Below are 17,515 nucleotides of genomic sequence, written 5' to 3' on the forward strand. Positions count from 1 at the left end.
ATAGCTTTTCTTCTTCCTTCCTAATTACAACCCTTTAGAAGAATTAGTGCCTCATATCGAAAATTACCGAGTATCACAATTCTGCCAAGTGGTAAAGATACCTCATGACAAATGCTGGGCATAGAAGCCACAGGGCATAAATCTGCAAAGAAGTAAAAAGCTAACCTTTTCAAAGAATATGGCTTCTCTCTCACTTACCAACTTTACATTTCCCTGTATGGCCCCGGAAGATGACTGGTTAGCCAGAGACGGGTATGATTCCTCAAGGGAGGAACAACCTAAGACAGGCACAGTCGCAGGGGGGCCATCAGGTGAGAAATTGGGGATCAACAGAGGTGAGGCTTAGAACCTCACCCCCCTGTTTTGAGAGAAATCTTCTGCATCTGTGGATGTTTTGTTGCCCTTGTCTAGCTTGGATTAATACTTAGTCTACAGGCACACAGCTGATCATCTACATTTGCCCTCTTAGAGCACTAAATTATGTTTTCTACCTTTATCTTGCATCTACCTACCACTTCAGCATTTTATTAAAATAATAATAATAATAATAATAATAATAATAATAATAATAATAAGGGAGAAATGTGGGACTCACATATAAATCAAGTATAAAAATCAAATGAATAATCATATCTGACCTGACTGTTTATAGTTCATGATATGTGATCAAAACCAGAAGCTTCTGATGACTGCCCTTGCACTGCTCACCATGTAAGAACTTATTCACTATGTAAGAACTTGTTTGTTATGTTCAGAAGATTGGACTTGGGGTTGATTAATGACTGTGCATTGAGTCCCCTATACAGAATTTTATTGTTGTTAACAACCATTTTATCAATAAATATGAGAGATGTCCTCTCAAAAAAAAATAAAAATAAATAAAAAGATTAGCTGTGAAAAAAGAATGAGTGGAAGTGTAGCTTGATACTTAGAGTATTGCTGCCCAAAAATAGAGACAACAGACTGCAAAGCGATGGCAAGGAGCCTAATTAGAGGTGAGAAGAAACTAGTCCCTGTAGTTAGGTCTACAAAGATCTACTTTTCTCCCAGGAACAAATGGAATTGTACAAAAGCAGATTAGGGTAGATTCAAGGTTAACGATGACCCAGATTAATATTCTCATTAACACTTCAAAATTGTTGATTCTAGAATTATTAGTTCTACATACAGCATATACAAAGACCCTTTAAAAGGATCAAGAAAACTAACCTGGCTGAAAGGGAAAAATTCACTGTCTTGCTCAGCCCCGGGCTGCCTTGGCCTGGTTCTGGGAAATCTAGAAACACAGGAGGCGGAATTAATTTCTTTGCTGGTGCCTTTTTCCAAATTATTCAAAGTAACTCGATTTCCATTTTTGGAAGAAGGTGGTGATATATATTCTCCAGGAATTTTAACAAGTCGCACATTTACTGACTTTCCATTTATTTCTACCCCATTCATTTCTTTCACAGCCATCTTTGAATCACTGTTTTTCTTAAAAGCAAGAGAGGCATATCTAAAGTATAAAAGCAGAAAACCAAAAGATCCTTTGTTAATGACTTAAAATTGTTTAAACTTCATTTTGTAACTACTGGCTAAAATATACCTTTCCCACAAGAAAACGGCTCTTAAAATGTAAAAGTTGCTATACTTTCTTTGGGTTAGGAAGAATATTTATTTAGGATAACTAAATAAAAAACAAATTAAAAATGGAAAAAAAGTAAGCATTTCCTATGAATTAGCTCCTATGGATTTTATATTAAAATTTCATATAAAACAATGGCAAAGCTGATAAAGGACAGAATAGCAGGTGCAATGCTGGATTTCAGCTCCAGGCAAGTTCACTCTGGATTCAGTGAGACCAAAAAACGGTAACAGAACGTTGGAAAAAGGGCTCATATTTTACTCTTGCTAGTATGATCATGTCCACACCCGTGCACCCGAATCAGCGCGCCGCAAGTGTGCAATCTACAGTCCTCATCTGTGCAGAGCGCTGGGTGGGGGTCGTTATACAGCAAGAGGGACGATCCCAGCTCGCTGCCGACATGTGCGCAAGCCTGCGCCTGAGCACGAGGCCGAGCAGTCCACAAGCGCGAGACGACACTGCGGGTGGGCGGGCAGATCGGTCAGGTGAGCATCCTGCCATGGCACCCACTTCCATTTTCCCTACACTTGGGATAATTGGTTATCCACACTAAAAAAATTAAAAATTTAATCCCAATACACAAAAACAACCTCCAGATGGATCAATGGCATTTGAAAGACAAAATTTAACAACATTTAGCAGACTACATAAAGGAATGACCTTATGACCTTACAGTAGAAAAATATGTAGACCAAAAATGGAGCTGGAAAATCTAACCAGAATTTTAACCATATAACTGAAAAAGTTAGGCTCTTCATCCCCTTGACAAAGCCAGCCCTAGATAGTGTCAGCAGGATATATACCAAATCTGAAGAGGACTTGTTTTCAAACAGATAAATTTTTACAACTTTTCGTATTTTTCTTTTTTAACAATATTTTCTAAATTTCCATACAGAATATATAATACTTCAGGTAATAAAAAGCACAAAGATTTTTTTTTTTTAAGGATTCAGCAAAATACTTGTGTATAAAGTGAAGGTTCCTATGGCCAGGATTCTCACCTGGCTCTGGTTGGCTAGCTCACTACACACATGTGGGCAATGCGTTGCTATTGACTCTATATAAAGAGCTCCGCCCAGTGCTCTGGGCGACACGGTGGTATGGCTGCACGGCTGCAGGAGGGCAGAGACTGGAGAGGTGGCAGCACTGAGGACAGAGACTGAGATGGATGTGCAGGCAGAGAGGCCCAGGGGCAGAGACTGGCTTGCTGCCTGCAGACTCGCTCTGAGTGCATGGGATTCTGAGTGACTGACCTGCCACCATGAGAATAAAGTTAGGTATAAGCCCTGTCACCCCAAGAGCGTTCCATTGTTATTTTTCGGTCTCACCAAATTCATAATAAACTTGCCTGGGGCTGGAACCCACTGGCAAGACAATACTAAGAGTACTTCACATTAAATACTCCTAGGCTGCAACACTACTTCAACTGAAATGTATTAACAGCATATCAATAGGTCTAATAAAAAAGCATATAATCTTAACTGACTCCATTCAAGACAAAAATTACACTTTAATTTCAATTCCAACTACAAACAGGATCCTTTCTTAAGATTTTCATATCTGAAACACGTATCAATTTGAGTGATGCAACAGGAAAGGCATATCCATTAAGCTATCACCAATATTATTTGATATTTTTGAATGTTTGGCATTGTCACAAAACAGTAGGCACAATATACATACTGGAAATGACTATATGTAGATGATATAGGTGTCTATAAAAAGTATGAAAGCATCAGCTAGAAAGTAATTAAAATAAAAAAATAATAAAACACAATTTTCTGAGCACCTACGACATGCCAGGCTTTATTCCTACTGCTTTATTTACTTAAATAATAATAGTTTTCCAGCAATGCTGTGAAGGCACTATTATTATCCTCACTTTACAGATAAAGAGCCTGAGGTACCCAAAAGTTAGGTAACTTGTCCAAATTTATGCAGTAAGTTACTGATGGAGCTGGGAACCAAACCCAAGCCGTCGGGCTGTGGGGCCCACTGTCTTAAGTGCCCTTGACCGCCTCATGACATAGTATCAACAAACAAGATAAGGTGCACAAAAATCAGTAACTCAAATATTATTAATAAGTTAAAAATTAAAGGTACAATGAAAGAACTATTTGATTAGAAACAGCACCAATTAATTAATTACTGTAGTTACTCGTTGGTGCGTCTCCCTCTACTAGACTGGGAAACCTGTGAAGATGACTTAGACATCACTGTGGCTGATGTCCAGTACAGAACCTCTGGGGCAGGGCAGGCACCCAGTAAATGCACGTTCATTGAGTTTGGGAAACATACCTGTAAGTAGAAGAATCATCATAAATTGAAATTTCAGAAACATGGTATTTCTGGAAATGAGACCTTAAGTCAGCCTAAAAGAAGAGAAATAAAAGTTTGTGAAAGGTAGGAAAAAACAACAGATTAACTGTGAACAATAAATAGACTTGGAAATGAAGCAAAAAACTCCTGGCAGACCTCAGATACTGAAGGGCAGAGACCACCAACATGTATCAAATAACCTTTCTCTCTCCGTAAGGGCTCAACATTCTTCATTTCTGCTTGTAGAGAAACACACAACAGAAGATAACAATTATTGTATCGATATTTTAAAGAGAAAATATGAGAACTGTTAAATATTTCATTTTTTATTATCACAAAGCTTATTATAAAGTTATTAGTAAATATCAGCACTAGACTGAAGACGAGCAGCATGGAGTACAGGTGTAAGATTTCTAGGCTTTAATTATAGCATCTTCAAAACAGAGAGAGTGGAGTGGATGATACTAAGTCTCTTGTAGCTCAAAAATGGATCAGTAATATCTAGACAGTCTAATCCATTATATCATGACTAAGAAAAGTGCCTTTCATTTGTGGTTTATAGACGTGCTATCCAACATGCTGGATAAACATAGGATCCTAACATTCCCCACCCCCGCCATGTTGATGCTACCGAGGGTTCTCTTTCTTTGCTGGGGAAACATCATACCAAGAAAATCTTTAAATCAGACAAATCTCAATAGCAGGTATATAGTTTGTGGTAGTAGCTGAGGCACATAAAAAAGGGGGTGGGATTAATAACTTGATTTAGACAGCACTATTTTGGGAACCAGAAATATTAGGATTATAGATATCTTTTATTTTCTTGTTAGATAAAAAAATTCAAAACTCTTAACTGTACTTTCATGCTCTCTATTTTGAAGAGAAACTGTTCTGAATCAAAAAGGACTCACTAAACTGGGATTCTTTATAAAGTTACTGTCAAAACCTATACCTGGCACATAGGAGGTACATGATAATTGTTGAATGAATTCTTAAAGTAGCACTTTTTTATATGTTTTCTATTTTTATATAATAATGGGATATTTGTAAATTTTGTTTTCTTACTCAATAATAATCTAACACTTACTGAGCGCTTCTCATTTTCTATGCATCATTCCAAGCACTTTGTGTCATCTTATCCTGTAATGGTCACAACCACCCCATGAGGGAGCAATTGTTATTTACATTCCAGATGAGGATTCTGAGGCCTTAGGAACTCAGGTTACAAATCTAGTAAGTGGTGGTGCTGCAACTGAGGTAAAATCCTTCACCTCAGGCAATACCTTTCTTCATTAATTGACTTCATTTAACTCATTAATCTCTGGTTTATAATGTACTATATAGAGAAAATAGTGAAACTACATAATTTAGATTTCTTCATTGGGCTGGGGAGGGAGCAAGGAGCTACAGTCTAGTAGACAAGGGCAGTGACTAAACAATCAGGAGACATACATTCGCCCTATCAACTCACCTTTCACTAATTTAGTACAATATATCTACTAAACACCCTAAGATGGGATGCTGTACCTTGCACTGGGGATAGGCAGTGGGCAAAACAAAAAAATCCTAGTAAGCACTGTTTATATATGTAGGAATAACTCAATAGAACTGTTACTATCATGTAAAATTTTTTAAAACTCCACAGGAGTATATAGGAAACAATAGAGAAAGGTAGTAGATCACTAGAAAATACTGCGGAGTAGTGATCACAGACGACTGAGGACATTCCAACTGTTATAAACCATTAGGAACCATCTAAAGATGAAAACATTCGTGAAAAAGATTTATTAAAGTGAGAGAATGCAAATAATTTTCATCTCATGCCAATGTGACAGATAGTCCCTGTTGCCTGCGGGAGACAGGAAGCTTGTTCTATTCGCTGGTGCCCCATAGGGCGAAGTGCCCAGTGACACACAGGAAAGGATACCCTGAGCAACACTGACACCAGCCAAGCAGTGGGGGGGATGGTGGACCTCTACCTGCCAACTAAGTCTTGGACTTAAGCATTTAGCTTAACTAAGCATTTAGTTTCCCAAAACTGATTTACTTTTTAAAAAACTGACCTCCAAATTACCAATTTCCTCACTTTTTTCTATTTATAAAGGAAAGTTACAAAGAGGAATAAAACAATAAAACAGCTTATAACACAGAAGACGGTAAACATTATTTCACAAATGAGTCACTCAGGATTTTTAAGTAAATTGTTAAGAACCAACCCGGTGTAAGCTTCGGATCCCCTCTGCCTTGTCCTAACTGATTTTCCTGTATTCCTGAGATGTCAACTCCTGTCAGGTTCTCTTTAGCATCAAACCAGTCTTCACTTATGTCTTGGTAATTTTTGCAGCCTGAGAAATCGAACACAAGTAGCTATAATGTTTAACCCTCTGAGTAGTTATCTAAAAGCTCCTCAGAGTGAATAAACATGATGACAATTACTATTTGATGTATAAATTAAAAATAAATATTAGCAAAATAAGAGAACCAAGCATAAAGACTCTGAGAAGGGGTTTTCGGCAGTCCCTGAGTAAAGCCCTTTTCAGTCTCAGTGACCTGCTTCTCAGTATTCCTTTAATTAACAATGATTCCTAGCTTATTAAAAATCTTACTTTTCTGATTTTTAAATCTTTTATTTAAAGTAATCAAAAGAAGAGACTTACATCATTTTATATGCAAAGCAATAGTAAGCATCTTTAAAAAGGGATTAAGCAGTGCTGCAGCCCTTTTTGTTCATTAAAAATTGAATTCATGATCTTTTTAGAATCTTTTCATACATGACAAAACTAAAAAAATTACACACAATTTACAGAGATACAAATTGGGCAGAAGAAATTTCAGACTGGAAAACAAAAACCAGAAGAATAAAAGTCTGTATTATTATAATTTGCATTATCAGATATACTAAGAAACCTTAAAGATATTAAACAGATGTAATAACATACTCAATATTCATAATCAGAATGATGCAATTTAAAATATTTATTTTCATTTAATGAATGGGCACTAGGGATATCTTAAACCTTATTGTTTTTTGGCAATAATACAAGTCAATACATTTTAATACTCACCTTTATCATCAAGTTTCAGTTGACTAAAGTCTATATCTATATCACCATTTTTTAAACCATCTTCCTTGGGTGATTTATCCTCTTTAGGATGACTATTGTCAGATAATAAAGATGTCTGAGGATTGAAATAATAAAAACAATAATAATAAGTAAAGACTAACAGTTTTGTCATTCTTACTATGTGGGGGGCACTCCTCACTGGCATTAGTTAGCCCCCCAATGATGAAGGCTACAAGAGCAAAATCATCATTAATCCGAATTTACAGGTGAGCAGACTGAATCTAGTTTGTTGCTTTATACGTCTCTCAAATGGTTAACAGTGATTAGGATTTGAACCCAGTCTGTTTATAGTGGCTGTATGTGAACATTACTATTTAGCATATAGCAAAGTGTGGCCATACACACTAGGAGTATTTGAACTGATTTTTGGAGGTAAACATATAAGTATTTTTTGTGTTAACAACTAACATTTATTTAATGTGTACTTATGTATATATTCTAGTTAATGGGAAGTAATATTTCTTTCCCATATGTAATAGTAAGTTAGTCTTACACATAAATTTATTTAAAAATGCAAATCATTTAAAGAAAAATACAGAGCAAATAACATTTTAAGTAATTAATACATGGCTATGGATTGTGAAGATGGTACATAAATAGTTAAAATTTAAAAACACTATACAACACTATTTGGGCTTTCATGTATAACCTGTTAATTTCATGAGAGATATTAAAATGTAATTCTAACTTAAAACAGATAGTGTTTTATAGTCCAAACTAAGATTATAAAAATTGTTATATATCTGCATCTTGTATCTTAAAAAAAGTTTATTGTTCTTCCCAATTAAGTAAGTTATACCACGTTCCCATTACAATGATAAAAAAAATCCAAACCCTCCAGAACATTGTATTTCATGAAATGGACAAGTTGGCTTAAGCAAACTATGTTAAGAAATTTAAGGCTTTAAATATCTGATTTAAAATTTTTAAAATCTTTGTGGATAACTGAGATTTAAAGGGAAAAAAGAGTACAGCAATGTAATAAATATTTGGCTAAAGTAATTTACTTTTAACCATTAATGTTAATTGAAAAGAATATAAATCAATCAGGTATTTCACTGTTGGCTTTGGAATGCATCTTATTATTTAATACTACCCAAATAATAGAACCTCTGGATTAAGACAAAAGTTAGAAAGTAGATATAAACTCCAGCTTTCCTACCCCATTGCCTCACTTGATAATGGAATATAACTTATGTTTCTACATCATGTCACAATTCCTTAGGGGAACAAAAGAGATCAAGAAAACCTATGAAAGGCACTTTAAAACTATTTTAATCATTTCAATAAAGGGGGAAATAAAACTTTACCCTGTCAAAAATGAATAGCATATTATTTTACTTTACTTCATAAATGAAGGTAGAAAATATTAGTTTTAACTACACTGGATCAACATGATGGTGGCCACCAGTTTGCCTGATACAGTCCAGGTTTATACGTATTGTTATGGTGAATTGTTATCATCACTAGCTTTCATCCTCAAAACCTCGTGGTTTGATGATAAATTATATGGTCATCCTGCTTAACTACTGACACCTGTTAGGTTCCTTCTCATCAGTTACATCCCTCAAACAGTAGTATGCAAAGTAAGCCGGTTGGGTGAAAACAAGGACGTGAGAGCTTCTGAAAATTAAGAGTTTACTTTACAAGCCATAAAATTAAAGGTTTATACTGATGAACTACTTTAAAAAAAATCTCACTTGAGAGAGCGTCTTCTTTCGGCTTGAAGAAATGTCAACATCATGTGTACTTTGATTATCTAATTCAGAATCTGCTCCTGCAAAGCTAAACGAATAAACATTTCATTAAAGAATTTATCAATGTTCTGAATAAGGACCAAAATAGAAAACTTAAAGTTAACTGAGTTAAACAATTTTTAAGATCTAATGAATTGTTAATTAGATGAAACCAAAACTTACATATGTGATTCTTCTTTCATCAGCTGGAAAGAGAGAGAAGGGAAGAAAAATCGTTTAGTTTAAAATGCTTTCTGTCTAAACGAAGCAAAAATTTTCTTCCTAAAACATAATACGTACCCTGGCAGCAAACGTAGAAAAGGTAGATAATAATTTTGACTCTAATGACAGCGGGGGCAGCTCTTCCAGTGGTACACCTTTGTTTATTTTTTCTTTCAGTTTCTCATATCTAACTTTTAAGTCTCCCAGAACAGACAGTAGTGATGCTCCCAATTCTTTTTTGGTAGAACTATTTGATAAGTTCCTGTTCAAAAGTTAAGTTTACAAAACGAAATTATTCAGGTCCCAGTCGTCCATTTAGCACCAATATTATATACTTAGTTCTAACTCTACTAGATCTTTAAAAGTTTTTATTTTAACTGTTTAATAAAAGAAAATAAACCACAGATGTTTTTCTAGGGGCATTATAAGCAACCCTCAACATATAAGCCAGAAAAATGTGGCAGAATGCCCCTGACTTCATCCGTACTAGGGCTTCAGAGAACATCGGCCCCGTCCTCTGACCGGACCCGTCACAGCCTCGCGCACTGCTGCCTCTTCATGAAATCGAAATATTATTTTTTAAAGTCCACCACTCCTAGGCCAGCTGACAGAACCTCTATAATCTACCCCTCATTCTGCCCTTCAAAAATTAAAATTAAAGACATTTTCTAGAACAAATTTAAAGCTACTGACAGATTTCTAAAAAGATACATTTAGAATTAACAGTCACCTATTTACTCCTTCTCTGTGTCCCATTACGAGTCTGTAAATATCACTGCAGTAGCGATGACACATTTGGTAGTGAACATTTAATAGGTGCAACTCTGCTTTGATGGCTCTCTGCATTATTTTCTGACAGCATTCTGATGGCAAATTTTTCTCCATCTCTTTAGAAAGCCGAGATTCCCTAAAATAAAAGATTGGATTAGGTAAGAGTCCAAGTATTTTTCTGTTAATGACATGCCTCTAGAAACAAATTTAAAATTTCTTACATTTCCCTGTCAAGTTTAAATAATTTCTCCCTAAGGATGGAAAGGTTTAGGAACACATTACAGCTGAAAACAAGGATGTCAAGAGTCAAAGCTAAATATATTCTTTCTAGAAGTCAAGGAAGCCAAGTAGTTCTCAAATTCATATTTTCTTTTACCAAAAAAGGATTCCAAAGTAAAGTATTGACTTTATCCACAATCAACAGATTTTCAACCTAAATTAAGATTCTGCCAACTTTTTTAGAAGTGATAAGCATTCTGGATGGAAATTGTTCTAAAATGTTATCTTTTAATAGGAAATAAGACATAATTTACATGTTTTTTAGTAATTAAGGGTCATTCTAAGCAAATATTTTGCTGTGTTTTATCAAAAAGTCCCAAATTGTACGTTTTTTGAATGCTAACAGTTCTTCCTGTGCGAGTAGCTGCCACTTCCAGCTGTTCTCAATGCTTCTGCCTCTGGAAACCAACTCTTCTATTTAAATTTACAGGCTGAGACATTGCAGTAAACTCACTGGAACAATGAAGAGTGAAGGAAGGTAAAAGTAAGTGACCTCAGAGCGTGAAAGCTAATTTGGCTTCTCGGAGATTTTCCCCTTTTCTCTCTCCTCCCCCACCTCCTGGTTCTACATGGATGCAAAGTAAACTATACAATGAATTAAAATCAGGATTAAAACCCCCAGGAAAGTAGCTATTTTCTTCTTCAAACATATGACATTTTCCAAAGGTGCTATTTTGTTTTGGCCTGGAAGGGTAGGGGTGGGGTCAAATGAAAGACAACGGAGCAATTAAATCAGTATGGGTTTGGACTGAACAAAGGTAAAATGCTGTCTGTGAATAGTCAGACTGAAATCTCATTGAAGTGAAAAGCTTTAACATTTGATATCATCCTAATATTAATGTGTCTTAAGGCAAATGGCTGAAGAAGGTAACTCTTAAAGTCCCTTTCAGCTAGTATTCTACACAGTTAAATACTCTACAAAAAAGCAAATTACTATTTTTATTTTTTTCCTTATGGGTACCTACAAGTTTCTACATCTGACTTACCTCTCAGGATGTTTTTTTAAGTCTGTGATATCAAATGTTTTCAATTCCAGTGAATCCTGAAAACATGATTTAAAATCAAATTAAAAATATGACAAAGGACACAGTATCTGGAGTTCCAAACTGGTCAAATGTAAAATCCAATTTCTGACTGACTGGGTGGCAATAGCCTCCAGAGAAGGAGAGGCTTGGTAGCAATCGAATTCATGTTTTCCCTTCCTCCAGCATTTCCTCCCAAAAGCCTCAGGAACCCGCGCTGTATGTGCTCCATAGTAGCACACCCCGCCTCTTCATACAGTCAAATACAATGTTCTTATCAATCACACTGGTTTTACCTTATTTCTGAAATTCCCATCAGGTTTTAAGCTGCTATCTGAGAGAGATTTTCCCAGCAGTCCTTTCGTTGTAGCCGCCTGCGCATCTCCGTCATCTTGACTGGATGTCCCGTCTGTGTTACAGGCCACGCTTCTGGGTTTCTTGCTTTGCCACTTGCCAGGTGGCCCTTTGTCCATCACTGTCTCTGTGCTGCTTGATGCAGACCTTGCAGGTCTGGCACTTGCTGCCCTGCTGGTTGTGGAACAAGCCCTGAAATCAGCACTAACACCCACCGGCTTAACTGTGACCGCGTGCCCTGCAGTGTCTGCCCCCGATTCTGGGCAGGTTCTTTTCATATGGTGGAAGCACGTTTTATTTGCGGTGCTACCAGGAACTCTTAGGGAGCTATTTCCTTCTATTGCCTGATTATCTTTGCCTGGAATCTTTGGGAGAGGAACAGAAACATCTATGGCTGGGTCAGGGGTATTTTGTAGGCTTTCATAATGTGAACATCCACAGGCAGAAATTACCGAATCATCAGACACAAAGGAAGTTTGACAATCTTTACAGGGTTGGAGTAACGACTCTAAAGCTTTGTCCTGTGGTAATGTGCTAGGATTTTCAGTGTCCTGTAATATTTTGTTCTCAATAATTGGATCTCCACAAAAATTTTTCCTTTCAGTTATGTGAGATTTCATTCTGCCAGCATAAATTTTAGTTTTTAATGCACTTTGTGGGTTCAAGAAACCACTTTTAGACTGAGATTCCCGATTTTCCAGAGGACTACTCCTTAGTACAACTTCATCAAATAACGTGTGGTACACTGAACTAGTCTCCTGTTCCTCACATCTGTCATGCTTCAGTCCACAATACTGTCTTAATGTAACAGAGTTCGGAAATTTGGAGATATGAGGTGAATTTTTTTGTCCATTAACATCAGTTGACTCTACAGAGATGCTAGAACTACTCTCCAACTTAACATGATTATCTTCTGTATTGCTATCATATTTAACTTCATAACCTGAATTTCTTAATTCAACCATTTCCAGATTAGGTATGCTTAGTGTTTTCATTTGGTCAAAAGATAAATGGTAACTTATATATTCTTGCTCTTCTGCACTGTGATATTCCCGCTGTGAATCTTCATCTATATCATGCTTTTGCACATCTTCAGCAGTTTCTTTATCATCATTATCTGAACTCCTGTAGTTTCTTTCTAAGCCAATAATCTTACTACCTTGACATTCCAAAGTCTCAAAAAATACCTCCTCTCTTTTCTGCATTTCAGAATTTAATTCCGAATTTAAATAAATAAGACTTTCATTCTTTAGTTTTGACTCTGAATAATGTATAGAGTATGTCTCATTGAAGAAAGCGTACTCGATACTGTCTTCACACTCACTTGACTGTGAGCGACTACTTCCTATGCTGGTATCTGGACTTGCAGTAAAAGTTGGCTCCAGTGTATCTGTTTTGTCAATATTGCTGATTGCTTTGTCATTAGCGATCTGTCCTAGTGGCAAGTAATTCCAGTCATCATCAAGAAAAGTCGATTTGGCTTCATTATAACCATTGGAAGATAATGATAAATTTTCTTTCTTAGGATTAGAAGGCTCATCTGATTTAAAAAAACACAAGAATAAAATGTTAGCAGTATTACAGAATCTAAACACTAGAAAAGATCTTGGATGTGATCTGGTCCAAGCTCTCCTGATGTAGGGACACTTTTTATATTGTCCATGACAAAAATCCCTTATGGTTCCTGATCAGCCTGACCTGTGTTCCCCTCAAAATTCATCTGTTGAAACCCTAACTCCCAATATGAGGGTAATTGGAGGTGGGGCCTTTGGGAGTTAATCAGGGCTGGATGAGGTCATGAGGGTGGGACCCTCAAGATGGGGTGGTTTCCTCTTTCTCTCCACCCTGTGAGACAATGTAAAGTTTTCATCTACAACTCAGAAAGAGAGCCCTGACCAGAACCTGGCCGGACCAGTACCCTCATGGGGACTTCCAGCTCCAGAACTGTGAAAAAATACCTGTTGTTTATGATACCCAGTCAGTGATATTTTGTTATGGTAGCCGTAGCTGGCTAACATAGTAGCTAACGTCTGTGAACTCTGTTAAAGGCAAGGCATTACTATGTAAGGCAGTCCATTTGTAATCTCTGGGTGCCTCTAGGTGACAGCCTTGGGCACTGTAGAAACAAAGGGAATAAGCCATGGGTGCTGCACCCTAATACTTAGGGCTTTCTTAAAGGTCACAGATTTGAAGAGCACACGTAAGTATAGTACAGTCACAGAGTGCGGATGGAGTAGTGTTGATGCACAGGGAAATGCTTGAGAAGAAAGGAGAAGCAGATATCAGAGAGATTTTATACCTATAAGGGGTTTTTAAACAAAACAGAGTTACAAAGTTAGTTACGTGAAAGAACATGGCATTTTCAGAATTGTAGGTCAGCTTGTTTGGAGTGCAAATAGTTCTACAGGAATGACAGGAGCTGTGAACGGAAAGAGGCCTTTTGTGACACGCTAACAGGGAGTCTGGCTCTCGTTCTCAGGCAATGGAGGACTACTGGGCCTCTTAAAAGGGGAGCCATGTGAGTGGGATTGAGTTCAGACACCTCTGGCGACAGTGAGAATGAAGGCTCGACAGAGGAGACTGGAGGCAGACAGACCAGGAGAGCTGGAGTGGGACTGGAGGAGAAAGAACCGGTACAAAGGTTGATCAGGAATGGGAGATAAAGGAGAGACTTAGTTGCTTTCAATATTTGACTAAAACACAAGCAAAAACATGTTTTGTATGAACATCCAGTATACACATACATATGTATGTGTGTAAACAAATATTTTACAAAACAGCAACTACTCTTCCAATGTACTCTGGTATTTTCTAGCCTATTTTATTTAAAAAAACTGATCACAATCAGCTAAGCTATTTCAGGGCTCACCAATTGGCTACCACCTATTTAAACATTGCTCTAAGATAAGGTTTATAATGGTATTACAGTTGAATAGGAATATTTGGAGCTAAAGAGATAGGGACTTTCTGAAGAAGAGTAGATTCAGAAGACGAAAAGCAAGGGCAGGAGACAGAAGATGAATTCTAGGCAAGTGGATTTTGAGGTTAGTGATAAAACACCCGGATGCAAATGTCTAATAATGTGCCATAGGTATGGGGTTGGAGCTAAGGAGAACAGTGCCAGCTTTCATGATAAACTCCTGGGCTGACTGTGATTTTCTTAAAGATTTGTATAGGAGCTCATTATATATTCTGGATACTAATTCTTTGTTTTTCATACTTATATTACTGACTTTTTCATTACATATAGTTATAAGCACATAGAGTTAATTAGTTCGATCATCTTTTTTATGCTCTTGTTACTTCTTATTTTCTTTTCTACATTACCACAGAAAAAGAAATACCAGATTTGTGTCAAGACAAAACATATATACCTTGGGTAGCAGAAATCAACCTGCCTACTTCCCATTTATTACCCTGAAGGCAGCTGTACATGCAGGCAGTTCCTCCAAGCCTGGCTGGGGAGAAACCCTTTCTTTGGGTTCACCATTCTCTTCCCTAAATCTTCTACCTAAGAGGTCCTGTGTAGGCTGCCCTTATTCATCAAAAATCATCTGAGTGAATCTGCCAAGTTAAAAATATGCTGAATCTTACCACCTTATTGGGAGGAAAGGTTAAATGGTAGTGACACTGGAGGGGAACTTTCTAGCCCAATTGCATTTCGTACTCTCTCCACCTAGAATAAAACCAACTGGTCTGGCCCCTCACCTTTCTGGATGTTTCCTCCATTTTTGTGGTAGCTTTTACCGGAAGCTGTCTCCACCACTGCAGGGGCCTGCATCTCTCAAGGATGTATATTCTAGAAGAGGTATAAATATTGAACTATTAGTATACTTGGCATTATATATATATATATATACACATGAATTTTTTAAAAATTTTTTATTAAGGTATGATTGATATACACTCTTATGAAGGTTTCACATGAAAAAACAATGTGGTTACTACATTTACCCATATTATCAAGTCCCCACCCCTACCCCAATGCAGTCACTGTCCATCAGTGTAGGAAGGTGTACTTGGCATTATATTTTAAAAAACTATTAGAAAACAAGAATTCGGCAAAGTGCTAATTATAATAAAGATTCTAATATAAGAGGACTAATAAACAAAACTGGTAGAATATTTCAATAGCTTTTTAAAAAAGTATAAATTGACAGCCACATAAAAGACTGTATTATTTAAACAGACAAAACATATTTTTAAAACTTCTAAAGAACATTAAAAAAAAAACCCTGATGTATTAGGTTACCACGAAAAGTCTTAATCCCAAAAATAGAGTATTAAAGGCTATAATGTGACCCTATTTATATCAAAACTGGATCAAAAATGTTTCCAAAACAAATTATAGGCTTATTAAAAACCAATGACATGGTATGGCCATACAACTGAGTATCTTTCAACAACAAAAAAAGAACAAATTATTGATACATGTAACCCCCTGTGGATTAATGTCAAAAACATTATGCTGCATGAAAGAAGCCAGAGAAGAGATCACATATTGTATGATTCCATTTAAATGAAATATACAAAAAAAGCAAGTATATAGAAATAGATTAGTGGCTGCCTGGAGCAGGGGATAGGAAAAGGGGTTAACAGTAAATGGGCATAAGGGATCTTACTGAAGAGATTAAAATGTTCTAAAACTGATTTTATGGAGTCATGATTGCACCACTTGATACTGTTACTAAAATTCAATCTTACATTTGAAATGAGTAAAAAATACCTCACTAAAGCTGTTTATTTTAAGTCAATGCAATGGCTCTTTGAATCCAGCTGTAGGAAAAAAACAAGGCATCCCAAAGGGGACCTGAGTGACCCCAGAGAACACCAGCAGAAGACATGTCTAACTAACCCACAGAACCACTTTGAGCCTTATGGCTCCTAGTTATCTTCACTGTGCACACGCCTACAAAGCTAGGCTCTCTTCAGTGGGATTCTGTTGATTAGGTATCAGAAAGTTCCTGATGAGTTTGGGGAAAAAAAAGAATTAATTCTCAATGTCCTATTTCAATCAACCATCCTGACCAAATCATTTAACTTCACTCTCCCTGTTCTACAATGAAGACGACGTAACAAAGCAGAAGTCAGCCTGTCTAGCTTTGAATTCTGACTTAGCTACTTAGTAAACGGTGTGAACTTTGACAACTGGAAAGATATTAATGACAATGAGAACAATGAAGACTTTGACAGTGAGATTTTCAAATATATGGCACCTAGTCAAAGTCAGAAACAAAAGAAGTCACAGCTTCAGATATTTTTTTTACATAAAACTAAAATAAATGAATTAATAAGCAGTCAACTCAAGAATGTAGAAAATTAAAGTCTTTAAATCAAAAAGTTGAGGACAGAATTAAGACAAAAGCAGAAGTGATCAATTTAAAACAATAAAAATGATAACTAAAACCAAGAGCTATTCTTTGAAAAAATGAAGTAGATAAATACCAGACAAATCTCACTAAGAGAGAGGACTGAAAAGTTAGCAATGCAAATAAGGAGCATTTTAACAAGAAATGAAAAGGTCCTTTTAAAAACTAAGTTGCTATATATTCCTCTGATGAATAATTTAAATATTCAACCAAAATAGGCAATTTTCTAAGAAAATAGAAGAGAAAAAGCTGAACAGAGAACCAAGCATAGAAAAAATTGAAAACATGATTAAAGATCTATCCTATACCAATTCCTATCAAGCCCACTAAATTGTAACCTGTATAAAGCAGAAAAGTTCTAGGTCAAGTGTAAAAACCCTGAATCAATAAAAATAGAATCATGGCTCCTCAACTGACTCTCAGATTTCTGCCAATTTACAGACCTAGAACCCCTTGAATGAAGGGAAGGCCAAGTCCTCTTGAGGAAGGACCCCAAAAACACTGCTAAAAATGTATACTTAGTCTTTCTCCAAGCCTTCCCCAAAGGGACCTTAGCCTTACACGAGAATAATTGTTTACTGGGCAAAAGGAAATAGCCAGACCTTTCAGGGACTACTGTACAGGTTCTGAACTGACACTGATTTTAGGAGACCCAAAACGTCACTGTGGCCCTCCAGTTAAAGTACAGGTTTAC

The 17,515-nt window shown here is 36.5% G+C and overlaps 1 protein-coding gene across 5 annotated transcripts in view; it reads right to left on the reverse strand.

The window, feature by feature from the left end:
* The window catches only part of RBM44 (RNA binding motif protein 44), a 31,961-nt gene extending 16,712 nt beyond the window's left edge, over positions 1-15,249 (reverse strand). For 3 of the 5 annotated variants that reach the window (XR_012123412.1, XM_073217894.1, XM_073217895.1), the window contains exons 1-12: positions 15,161-15,249; positions 11,395-12,992; positions 11,063-11,118; positions 9,757-9,933; positions 9,105-9,288; positions 8,988-9,010; positions 8,769-8,853; positions 7,009-7,123; positions 6,160-6,288; positions 4,100-4,179; positions 3,923-3,996; positions 1,210-1,495 (exon numbers count right to left, since the gene is read on the reverse strand). Coding sequence is in view for 4 of the 5 variants with exons in the window: in XM_073217894.1 (XP_073073995.1) it covers positions 1,210-1,495; positions 3,923-3,996; positions 4,100-4,179; positions 6,160-6,288; positions 7,009-7,123; positions 8,769-8,853; positions 8,988-9,010; positions 9,105-9,288; positions 9,757-9,933; positions 11,063-11,118; positions 11,395-12,992; positions 15,161-15,233 (2,880 nt within the window). In the remaining variant the exon portion in view is untranslated. The remainder of the gene's footprint in view (positions 1-1,209; positions 1,496-3,922; positions 3,997-4,099; positions 4,180-6,159; positions 6,289-7,008; positions 7,124-8,768; positions 8,854-8,987; positions 9,011-9,104; positions 9,289-9,756; positions 9,934-11,062; positions 11,119-11,394; positions 12,993-15,160) is intronic. The other 2 variants (XM_073217897.1, XM_073217896.1) reach the window with 2 other exon arrangements.
* Positions 15,250-17,515: the final 2,266 nt, after the last annotated feature.

The sequence above is a fragment of the Manis javanica genome, chromosome 12 (assembly GCF_040802235.1).
Source record: "Manis javanica isolate MJ-LG chromosome 12, MJ_LKY, whole genome shotgun sequence".
NCBI lineage: Eukaryota > Metazoa > Chordata > Mammalia > Pholidota > Manidae > Manis > Manis javanica.